The following is a 12,282-nucleotide window of genomic DNA, read 5'->3' on the forward strand; positions in this document are numbered from 1 at the left end:
CTCAGACAGGACGGGGTTAAAGGAGCCGCTGATTCGGGGGCTCTTGGCTCACTCAAGCCGCGGGGAGGGAGGGGCACGGAGGCGGGGCGGGCCTGCGGCGGCAGAGGCCGCCGTGACGTTGCACCAGCCTGAGGCGCGCCGTGCGTTCTCCCGGGGGAGGTGACCCTGCATCCCGGGACCCTGGCAGTGGCGGGCCGCACAGGCTCCCTGGAAGGGGGTGGTGGATAGTGACCTGTGCTCGCACACAGGCTTCCTGGTGGCGGCAGCAGCAGCCTTAGCGTCTCATGCCCGTCTCTGGGGTCCGCGCTGTTAGCCGCGGCTCGCGCCCGTCTCTGGAGCTCATTTAGGCGGCGCTCTGAATCCCCTCTCCTCGCGCACCCCAAAACAATGATCTCTTGCCTCTTCGGCAGGTCCAGAATTCTCCCTGGACTCCCTCCCGGCCAGCTGTGGCGCACTAACCCCCTGCAGGTTGTGTTCACGCCGCCAACCCCGGTCCTCTCCCTGCGCTCCAACCGAAGCCCGAGCCTCAGCTCCCAGTCCCGCCCGCCCCCGCAGGTGAGCAGACAAGCCTCTCGGCCTGGTGAGTGCTGGTCGGCACCGATCCCCTGGGTGGGAATCTCTCTGCTTTGCCCCCCGCACCCCTGTTGCTGTGCTCTCCTCCGGGTCTCCGAAACTCCCCCCCTCTGCCACCTGCAGTCTCGCCCGCGAAGGGGCTTCCTAGTGTGTAGAAACCTTTCCTCCTTCACGGCTCCCTCCCGCTGGTGCAGGTCCCGGCCCTATTCTTGTCTCTTGTTTATTCTTTTTTCTTTTGCCCTACCCAGGTACGTGGGGGTTTCTTGCCTTTTGGGAGGTCTGAGGTCTTCTGCCAGAGTTCAGTAGGTGTTCTGTAGGGGTTGTTCCACGTGTAGATGTATTTCTGATGTACTTGGGGGGGGGAAGGTGATCTCCGCGTCTTACTCTTCTGCCATCTTGAATCCCCTTCCTTTGCCCATTTTAAAATCAGGTTATTTGTTTTTTTGCTATTGAGTTGAAGGAGTTCCTGACATATTTTGGGAATTATCCCCATATCGGATACGTGGTTTGCCAATATATTCTCCCATTCCATAGGTTGTCTTTTCACTTGGTTGGTTGTTTCAGTAGATGTGTAGATTTTTAGTGACATGCAGTGACCCTTGTCTGTTTTTGCTTTTGTGCCTGCGCCTTTCGTGTCATATCCGAGAAATCAGTGCTGAGACCAATGTCAAGAAGTTTTTCTCCATGTTTCCTTCTAGTTTTATGGTTTCAGATCTTACATTTAAGTCTCTAATCCATTTTGAGTTAATTTTTATGTATGGTATAAAATATGACTACAAAATTTAAAAGCCTTAACCAGGACTTGCCTGGTGGCGCGGTGGTTGAGAGTCCGCCTGCCGATGCAGGGGACACAGGTTCGTGCCCTGGTCCGGGAGGATCCCACGTGCCGCGGAGCGGCTGGGCCCGTGGGCCATGGCCACTGGGCCTGTGCGTCTGGAGCCTGTGCTCTGCAATGGGAGAGACCGCGGCAGTGGGAGGCCCGCGTACCGCAAAAAAAAAAAAAAAAAAAAGCCTTAACCAAAGAAGTATTCGACTAGGAACCTTCAGCAAGATAACTGGGTATGAGACAAATTTATGCAAAAAATTCTTTCATATTTACAGTATTGTTAGGAAATGAAAGGCCCCACCCGGCCTGGGGGGGTGGCCTGGCCCAGTTTCACCCCCTCATCAGCCAGCACCGGCAATCGCCCCACCACTGGCTGCACTTATGCCCCCATCCGGAGCCTGTCCCTCCTCCCCCGAGGGTTTGCTGCCTGGATCACCCTGGCCCTTCACTCTGCTCGGGCTGTTTCACTGTTCACGGTGACTATACCGTCTTGTCCCCGCGGTGCCTGACTAGCCAACGCCATCACCTCCATCAGAACTGCCCCCCGCCCCCACCACCCCCCTCCTCAGCTTAAATCCCAGCCACTCCAACCGCTGCTTTGTCCAGCTGGCTCAGCTGAACTGTAACGCGGTTCAGCTCAAAGTCAACTCGGCCCTTCTGCCCAGGATCACCTATGGCTGCAGCCACAGGTTGGGATGCCAGTGTCTCTTGGCAACCACCTGCCCAAGCTGGGGGCTCACAGTTCACCAGAAACGAGCACCATCAGGGGACCCACCCCTTCTCACGTGCTCACCTGGGCCTCCAGCCTTCCCTCCTGTATCTTCCTTCTTCAAACTCTCTCTTGATGTCACGTCTGCTTCTCCCTACAGCCTACTTCCTGGCTCCTCTTTTCAGGAAAACTCTTCAGAAAGGTTTCTACGTTTCTGTCTCCAATTAGTCTTCCTCCATTCTCTGTTGCTCTGTTTAAAAAATTCAATCTACAGAAAGGCCTAAAGAGCAATTCAAAGAACCCTGTCTAGATCCCAGCATTTATCCCTCAGTTGCTGAGGTCTCATCGGCCCAAACGCTAACGGCATAGTTGATCCAGCAGTTCTCAAACTGGGATGAGCAGACTCCCTGGGACCCGGGGACCATTTCAGGGACCCAAGAGGTCACAGCTATGTTATCAAGATGTGAGTTGCTTTCTCCTGTGTTGACATTTGCAGTGTGGCTCAGAAGCAACGGTGAAGCCTCAGCAACGACTGTCCTGACTACCACTATGTTCTTCACTGCTGTGCAGTTAAAAAAGGCCAATTTCACTTAAAAATGTCCTTGATGAAGCAAAAAATACATATTACATCTCAACCACTGAGTACATGTCCTGTGATGAAATGGAAAGCACGTGGAACAAAGTACAATATTGCCTCCAGGGAAAGCACTTGCCTGGGTGGTTGTGTTACAACGTAACCAGTTGCTTTCTTTCTAGAAACATCATTTTTATTTAAAAATAATTGACAATGGTTATTAAGACTTTATATGACTTTTTATGTTTGGCAGATGTGATTTAAAAGAAGATTAACCAAGTGAGCCTGTCACTTCAAGGAAAACAAATGACAGTATATGTGGCGAATGAAGTCAGCTTCGGACTTTTATAGTTAGTGATATTAATGAGTTTTTCTAAATATTAAATGAAATGTTTCAACATCTGGAAGGTCTGCGGACCTCAGTTAAAGAATATTTTCTGGAATTCCCTGGCGGTCCAGTGGTTAGGACTCTGTGCTTCCACTGCAAGGGGCAGGGGTTCGATCCCTGGTCGGGGAACTAAGATCCCACTAGCTGTGCAGTGTAGCCAAAAAAAAAAAAAAAAAAGGAAGATTAAAAAAAAAGAATATTTTCCAGATAGCTAAGGCATTAAGGCATGATGTTATAAAATCATGCATGATTAGCCGTCCATTCAAAGTACAAGATAAACAGATTTAATGTAACTGAGTACAAGAAATTCATCCATATGGTTTCTGATTCAACATTGAACCTTTATGAAACCATTGCTGTAGAAACCACCTCTGCAGAGTTTTGATTTTGTATCTGGTACCCATGATCAACTGCAAAGGCTATTAAAATACCTCTCCTTTCTCAATTACTACATACTTCCACACATTTACAGAGACCTTTCTCTCACAAGTGTTTTATAGTTTCCAGTGTAGAGGTCTAGAACACCTTTTAAGACATACTCCTAGGTATTTTATGGTTTTGATGTTACTGTAAGTGGACTTATTTATTTCACTTTCCAGCTGCTTGCCACTAGTATTTAATACAAGCACCTAAAAGGCTCTTCAGACCAAATGTTAAGAACCAGTGAACTACCGTGAGAGTTCAGCATGAAATGAATTTTGGTAAGTTGAGCAGAGCAAAATTTGAGCTTATTCTTGGTCAACGTCAAAATGATGTCTGCAGTTTTTAGAAGTATTAGAACATTTGTTTTCTTCTTAAAGTCCTAATTTAAAAAATTCTTCCCCAATTATATATGAAGTAGACAGAATAACGAACCTTCACGTACCCAATGTTGATATCAGCTCAGCCCAGATCTTGTTTGAGTTTCGTCCCATTCACTCTCCAGTCCTACATTGTTCTGAAGCAAATTCCAGGCAAGACAGAATTCCAGCCTAACAATCTTATGTATTTGTAAGCACTTTATGTCAGTGACTTTGAACCACAATGTATCATGCACCCACTGAATTACAGAGGTTGCCGAAATATAGATTCTATGCAATATTCTTATCCCCAAGAAGCAGTCATATTCTCCCCAATTCCATGGCTAACCAAATGTTCTGACCTTTAGTGTATTTTAAGAGATTCATTTAATGTTTTCCAGCAAATATTAGTTCACCAGGAAGCCTCTGAGATACCTTCAAATACAGTCCACGCAGGGAATGAGAGAACGGCATTAGGTTTCCTCTGTCTTGAAACTCAGCCACTTGGGTGGCTTCATGATCAGTCCCTTAAAAAGGTTTCCGAGGTCACCTGCGTCCGGGCGTGATGACTGACCCTGCACGGGAGAAGGCGGGGGTGACACGGCAGATGTTCTGACTTCTGCTCTCAGCACAGAGTAATTTTTGTGACAATTCCAAAGGCTCGTGCTCCTTCACTTGGTCTAGCAGGTTTTTCCATCACGTACAAAAATAAACGTTTTAAATAACATACTAGGCATGCCAGAATGGCTATTCTGTTGCCGTTATTAACTCTAATTTATATACTTAAAAGGCTTACATTTATTAATACGTGCCGGCCCAAAGAAGTTTAGGAAACTATGGTTGTGGTCTTTTATGAAAATAAGCATGCAGGGACAATACTGTTAGCTGACAGCAATTTATACCTCCCCCTACCCCCAAGAGAGATCCAGTGAGAGTGTTCATAAAATTAGAGCATGTGAACGAACCAAAAGCGGTGAAAAGGACTACATGGGAGGATCAGAAGAGTAGATGGAATCTTACAAGCAAAATGAAAGGCAGCAGTAGAAGTCGACCTCTCCAGTTCCTCCCACGGACCACCCTCACGCAGGGAAGCATACCCAGAGACACATCGGGCGTGAGCGTTTGTTTATTCCATGTGTAAAGGACAATTTAAAAACAAAATGTTAGTAACACTCTGAGAACATTGGTTTTGTTCATCTGACACATCCTCTATCGTCACCAATTTTTATTACAAAAATCAGAAAAGTAAAGATTCATGACAGTATTTGCACAGTGTAACCACTAGTTGCCTAAACAGAAGCTAATTTCTATAAAACCATAAACTTAATGCAGCTTTATTAAGAGAGATTCAAAATTCCCTCAGTTAACTGGATATACATAGTGGTATATATTTTAAAGCAGAAAACCCCAAAAAACAAAAACAAGGAAAAAAGAAAATATATGTCAAAAGAATCAGTTAAATATTTTGACCTGACAGTCCCCTACAAAGAGTAACTTCCACTACATATAGGGGAAACCATTATCTGTGGTAAAAATCCTAGAGTCCAAGTAGGAAATGTGGAATAAAAACACATCAAATCAGAAGTCAGTCCCAGGCTGCAGGTGCTTTCAGTGAAATCCAGGGCAGTGAGCTACACCATTAAAGAAGGGACCACTCATGTCCCCAAACCAATACGTGTGTCTACAAGTAAGACCTTCACCACACGGCACGTAGCAAAGTTATCAATGAAAAGACTTTGAAAAAGACAAACGTTCTTTTCTTCATACAAATCACTGCAAGAAATCTTTGTAAGGCTGTACCTTGCATAGGGAAAGAGTTGTCTTCTGTCAAAAATTCTACTGGAAAGAGTAAAAGCAAGCTCTTCAAAATGATGCCCGCGTGCAAAGGGGTAAATTACTAGGCACCTCATTCACTGTCTGCAATCTATCCTGATCAGATACGATTTAATTTGACGGAAGGAAAAATGGCGATTTACGGTGATGGTATTCAAGAGAAAATATTGAGATTGGCAGCAGAAAAATTAAATTTCAAAAGTGCACCCTGAGAGAGGCCCCCACTGTCCCACGGAGAGACACGTGTGTGGTAAATAAGCCTACCTGCGCTCATGCTGGGACTCGGCGAGAACCTGCCGAGCAGAGCGCACCTTCTCAGAAAGCTGAAGTGTAAGAAAATAGCACAAGTTGTGGCATTCCTTCAGGTTGACGCTACACTAGCATTCGGAGTTGGTTAGCAGGAGGCCTCGTGTGTCCAAGCGGCGGCCTCGGCCCTAAGAGCCGTGGAACAGGTGCATGGTGCCCAGGACGGCGCTGTCGTGCCCCTCCTCCAGCTTCACGGAGTTGGAGTGCTCTATCACACTGCTCAGCTCAGGGATGCTTTCGGCAGTGTCTCCAAACCCGTGGTAGTGTCCGTAGTGCAGGTTCTCCCCGATATCTTCCACCCAGGAAGGCCTGCTGGCTATGCAGCTACTTGGACTCCCGTTCAGGTGCAGAGAGCCGCACATCTCGGGGTTAACGCTCGTGCCCTTTTCTGGCTCTTCAGTCCCATTAACACAGGGAGAACCCTGGCTACTCGGAAACGGCGGTCCTGGAACTAGTCCACCGCCAATTCCATTAGGTCCTGTCAAGCACTGGTCACTCCTGCTCTCCATCCCACTGAGCTGTGTCGTGGAAGGGAAGTCCAAATGTCCATTGATGAGACATCCATTTGTCAGTGTATTCGATACGGAGCTACTGTTTTTCGTATCTGCATTAAGAAATACACCTGTCACCAAAATTCAGAACCAGAGGGGAGGAGACAGTATAAAATGCTTCATTCCTGCTACTGTTTTAAAGGATTTATTTAGTTTCCTTTCTTTAAACAAACCAGTTCCTCTTGCAAGGCAAAAAACGGTGCATAAGTGATTTAAAAGTAAAACACAACAGAAGCGTTTGCCTGGTAAGATAGGAAACATTTATAGATTTCATTAGTGCTGGGGAACCAAATGAAAGAACTTCAGCTGACAAACATACCGCATGAAAAACACCAACAGCACTGAACTGTTCTCAGTTTAAGACTACTTTGGAGAGCAGTTTTAAAAATCGTCACGTGTGAAAAAGTCCATCAGAACTGAACGTGTTCCCACAAAGGGTTAAAATAAACCAAAAACTTCTCCAGCTTTTAAGAAATTAAAAAAAAAAAAAAAAAAGAAAGAAAAGCAGTTGATGAAGTATGTGAATTAAGGAGGCTCCCGGGACAGTCTGACAGCGTCACAGGAGGCTCCTCAGAGCGCTTCCTCCAAGCCAGGGACGCGCACACAGGAATAGGAACAGGGAGCGCTTTCCTCAGCAACACTCGAATCCCACAGCACTTCTGCAAAATGCCACACAGCACTGTGAGACTGCAGGAAGAACCATGAACCCTAATGATTCCATGCATACAGTCTTGGGCCAAGAGCACAGTTCTGAAGAGTTTCTTCTGAGTTCAGCAATTACAGTGACTATGATCTCCAAGGTTCCACTTTCAAAAACCATAATCTGCACATATAGACATCTGTTAAGAGGGAGATGTCTTATGGGAAAAAAATGTCAATCACAAAACGTTTGGACACATGGGAATAGGCAATTACAAGGTATTTTCTGTATAGTGAAACTCAAGAATTAATATTCATGTTCACAGGAATTCACAGAACAGTACAGAGAATGATCTAAAATTATGACTTGCTTAATGATGTTAAAATTTACCCCAATGTTCTGCACTATTCAAGTAAAGTGCGACATTAAATACAGAAGCACTGACTCTGTAACCTCTAGAATGAGGACACACAGGTGTGTGTCCCATGACCCTAACACCCCGCACACTATGACCCCCGGCTGGCACCCAGACATAGGTTTCTGTGTGTCCTGAAAATCTTTCTGATGACAAAAAAAAATCACATCTTGTTCAATGAACAAAAACATCTTCTAAACATTCTATTAATCATCAATTTTCTGGCAGTTTAAGTGACACAGTTTAACAGCCGCTATAAATTCTTCAGCGGATTATGGATTATTTCTTTTCAAATTGAACGACAGATTTTCTATTTAGTTAAACTTAAGGCTGGAGAACAAGTGTTTCAAGAACTAAACATGAGGTAAAATTAAAAATAAAACAAGTTATTCCCAGGGAAATATTTATTTACTTTTTCCCCAAAATAAACAGCTTTTCCTGGGTAATAAAACTCATGAGTAGGATGTTGACTTTGATAGTTAATAAGACAACTATACTACTACTAACAAAGATAGAAACTATATTTTTAGGTGACTGGGCCTCAGAAATCCGAGTTAACTAGACGGATGTTTTTTTGTTTAATGGTCACTGCATGTGTATCTTTCTTCTCTGGTGCCCAGCTAAAGTAAATTAGCTCCATTATGCATTCTCAAAATCAAGGCTAGTTGTAACCCCATGTCATTATGAAACATCTAGTAAAACTGAGCATGAGAGCAGCAAACCTCCCAGAGACTGGCTAAGACCTACGGCTGCTTGGTCAGACCTGCACCTGCCGACGGACGGTCTGCAGGACCGCCCAGGGCCGCCCATACACTCTGTTCCAACGTGCCTTCCAGGACTCGCCTCTTGCACCCCAACCCCTCGCCCACCTACTGCAAGTGACCGCTAGCAATTCCATACCTTTTGTTTATTCAGTCAGAGAGTGTTACAAACGAAGTGATGAAAAACATGGGGAATGCTTACTTGGCACCTATCGTATGGGATGAGTTGAGTTTAAACATTGGCCTTTTCAACGTTAGGTTCAAGAGCGGCATTAAATTTAATCCGAAAACCGAGGGAATTAATGTTTGAAGATTAAAGAGTGATTACTTCTGCCTTTTTAAAAGCATGTAGCAATGACATTTTTTAAAAAGCTGGCTTTGAGTTATTTATCTTTAGCCAAGATCTTTAAATGTATTATCCAATCAGTTTCCCTTGGAAAATCTACCCATTTAAGTATTTGGCAAAATGGTGACTCCATCCGTGACAATTCTGTAGCTTCTAGAAAGATGTACACATTTTCTTTTCATCTTAGTGAACAAAAATGATTTTTTTCATGTACCTCTGGGAAACAATATATATAATCTTTTATCCCCAGTAAAGAATTTAGCATACAGATATAATAAAACTTTAAAAAAACCAGTATCTATTTCCAAATATATTAACATATTAAGAGAATGGCTAAAATGTTTTCATGGTCACCTAGATAAAAGAATGGTAGAGGGCTTCCCTGGTGGCGCAGTGGTTGAGAGTCCACCTGCCGATGCCAGGGGACACGGGTTCGTGCCCCGGTCCGGGAAGATCCCACATGCCGCGGAGCGGCTGGGCCCGTGAGCCATGGCCGCTGAGCCTGCGCGTCCGGAGCCTGTGCTCCGCAACGGGAGAGGCTACAACAGTGAGAGGCCCGCGTACCGCAGAAAAAAAAAAGAATGGTAGAAAAAAGCATTAGCTAAATGGCTAAATCTTTAAATAGTAAAAGAAACAAAGCCCTTACTTTTTAAAAACCAAAAATGACTCAAGTGTTTTACTATATCACCAATTTTAGTGAAGAAGTGTGTTCTGTGAGACACAGTGCTCAGCATCTTAGCAGATTCAGAGTGAGCGCCACACAGACCAAAGCAACCAGGAATGCTGAGTTAGAGGTTTCACAGTGGCCTGACTGGTTAGAAGTCAAAACCACAACATCTACTAGTTCTCAGTGTTTACAGCCAGACATTCCTTTTGCTGTTTATCGCTTCGAAATTACTAGCAATAGATGTTCGTTTGGTAGAGTCACCCCAAGGTCCTCTGTCAGAAAATGAAAAACGTGAAACCTCATTAAAATTAAACAAGGCACATTGAGCAAGTCTCAAATCAAAATAGGAAGATTGCACTTATATTTCTCATATCCATAAAATGCACCAAAACACTTCTCCTTATAGCTACAAACTTGTCCAAGATATGCAGATTATAGCATAACATTCTTTAAAACACTGGGCAAAGTGCAAAAACTGCTTGAGCGAACGCATGTTAGAAATAACACGCATACTGGTTCTTGCAACGGCAGGGGGTCTGCATTGCTGAAACAGTATAGATTTCTATTTCTTTCGGTCCAACAGAACCACCCTCCTGCTGTTTGGTGTCTTCGACCATTGGACCGCTGCTGTGGCTAACAGGAAACTGTCCACTCCCACCTGTTACAAACTCTCTATCGATGTGCATGCTGTCAGCATCGTCTTCCGCCTCGCCATTCAGGAGCGGCATGGGGTCATCCGAGCTTTGAGCTGCACAGAAAACAAAGGCAATTTTAGGTTCCCTACACCGAAGCAGAGGACTTTAACACAGATGCTTCTCATTCCTTGTTGTCTGAGCACTGGAGGCTCCAAAACTGTCAGGTAACTTTACAATCTACGGATTGTTAATGGACTTGGCACACTACCAAGAAACGTACTTTTCCCCAACAGAAAACAATTCCTCAAATGTGCAGTTTCGATGAAAAGTCATGGCATTTCAGATACCTACTTGAGATTTACTTGTCGGCATAAATTTTCATTTAGGGCTGTTATTTAGACAATGTAAAGCAGTTATACAACTCAGAGACATTTCTAGCTCGTTTTAAAGATTCAGGACACTCTACGTTATGCCCCCACACGTTCCTTCAGTTGTTTTTCATAAAGAAATGACAATTCTTGAACAACATAAAAACCATTAAAACGGTCCTCAAATTTTAAAAAAAGTTAACTTATTTCATTAACAGAAAATAAAGTAAAAGCCGAGATCAAGACAGGTTTGTCCAGTACCACCCGAGAGCAGCTCTGGCCCTCTGCACCAAGATGCAACGCAACTGGAAACACCCACTAAACGTCTGGGTTCCAAGACATCTGGAAAGGACGCTACGCACGCACCTTTCTTATGAGACTCCCACTCCCGCATCTTGGAGAACAGCTCATGTGCACACTTGGCCACTCCTCCAGGGGTCACATACCCTGGGCAGCAATGCCTCCTGCGCCCCCGGGGCAGCCTACTTCTCGGGAGCAGCCACTCTCATGCAGCGTATGGCTCTCCAGTCTTAAGAAGCACGCATTTTTACAAAATTGGATCCAAAGAAAATCACTTGCATGCCTCGCCTTTATTCACTTACCATGGCATGAATGCATCCCGTCAAGTAAATTCAAAAGGATCTTTCAAGTTGAATAATAACCCACTGCATGCCTGGATTACAGTTCACCCACCACCCAGCTCCCCACTGCGGTGTGGGTGGCTCGTTTTCTTTCCCATCATGAATATACCATAACTAACATCCCTATAAACGCACCTTTGCATACACTTCTGGTTCTTTTCCAAGATAAACTAGAATGATTTCTGGGTCAGAGGGTATATACAACAAATAAGTAACAACTTTCAGTGTAATTTCTTTCAAATAAACATTTAAAAACAGAGAGACCTGAACTGTGCAGCTTCAATTACTTCTAATTTTGGACACACACGAGTCATTTTCAATATAGGAATGAGCATATCAGTTCCAGAGTATTCTCCAAACGGTTGAAACAGTTTTAAATGAAAAAAAGTCTTAATAAAAGAGAAACACAAATTCTCAATGATCAGTATATGGAAGAAACAGAAACAGCCATGTAATTTGTGCGGTTGAGAAAAAATCTGCACAGGTGTGAAGCCAGAAGCACCCCACAGACGGAGGTGATTTAAAGCCAGAGGCAACAACTGAGGACTTCAGCCTTGTGCAGCTTTGCTTAATCCTCCACAGGCCCCAAGTCAGCGATAGGCTAGGCTCCATCTTCGCTATGAAACAAGGTACTTTCAAAAAGTCAGTGGTAAACAGGACGTCTTAGAAAATGGGGGTGGGGTGGAGGGCTGGGAGAGGGATGTTCCAGGTACTGGTTGACAGAAGCCTCACAACCTTCAGTGCTCGGTCAGTCACCGCGGAGATGAGGGGCCTGCAGTAGCAAGGCCCACGTTTGATGAGCCAGACCAGGCAGTTTACTGAGAACCAGTGCAGGTTATCGGGGCAAAGCCACAGACGTCCTCATACAAAAGGTCAGACTTCACTGGGGATACGGTGCAGATAGCTTTATGTAGCCATACTCATAACGCCTGGTTTTGTTCAGGAATTCAGGGCCCGTGTTCCTTGGGGAAAGTGACATCTAGGTTACAGCGGCAGTTTCAGATCTCCGAAAAGCAGGTTTTAAAAAGAAAGCTGACAGGTGAGACACGAGGACCCCCCCCTCCTCCCCCAAAAGTGCAACAAGAAAACAGCTTCATGAAGGCAGGCAATGTGTCTCTTCACTCCCCAAGCCCAGTGCCTGGCAGTGTTCCATCGATGAATGATGCCCAGGCTCTAGCCAGAAAAGGCACACACACAGAAAGCAAGCAAAACTATTAAGAGTAACGAGAGTAGTCATCTCAGGTCAGACTAGCTATAAAATGAAAAAGGA

At 44.9% G+C, this 12,282-nt stretch overlaps 1 protein-coding gene and 1 long non-coding RNA gene across 3 annotated transcripts in view; one reads left to right on the forward strand and one right to left on the reverse strand.

Moving 5' to 3' along the window:
• Positions 1–10,082, forward strand: part of LOC307176934 — a 34,802-nt gene extending 24,720 nt beyond the window's left edge. The window contains exons 3-4 of the long non-coding RNA XR_013824955.1: positions 3,670–3,771; positions 9,952–10,082. This is a non-coding gene — a long non-coding RNA (uncharacterized lncRNA). The remainder of the gene's footprint in view (positions 1–3,669; positions 3,772–9,951) is intronic.
• The window catches only part of ANKRD10 (ankyrin repeat domain 10), a 33,688-nt gene continuing 25,790 nt past the window's right edge, over positions 4,385–12,282 (reverse strand). The window contains exons 5-6 of one of the 2 annotated variants that reach the window (XM_079903502.1): positions 9,876–10,116; positions 4,385–6,576 (exon numbers count right to left, since the gene is read on the reverse strand). In XM_079903502.1, the coding sequence (XP_079759628.1) occupies positions 6,117–6,576; positions 9,876–10,116 (701 nt within the window). In that variant the 3' untranslated portion in view covers positions 4,385–6,116. Of the gene's footprint in view, positions 6,593–9,875; positions 10,117–12,282 lie in introns of both variants that reach the window. The other variant, XM_079903501.1, reaches the window with a different exon arrangement.

Source organism: Stenella coeruleoalba, assembly GCF_951394435.1.
Source record: "Stenella coeruleoalba genome assembly, chromosome: 18".
In the NCBI taxonomy this organism is placed as follows: domain Eukaryota; kingdom Metazoa; phylum Chordata; class Mammalia; order Artiodactyla; family Delphinidae; genus Stenella; species Stenella coeruleoalba.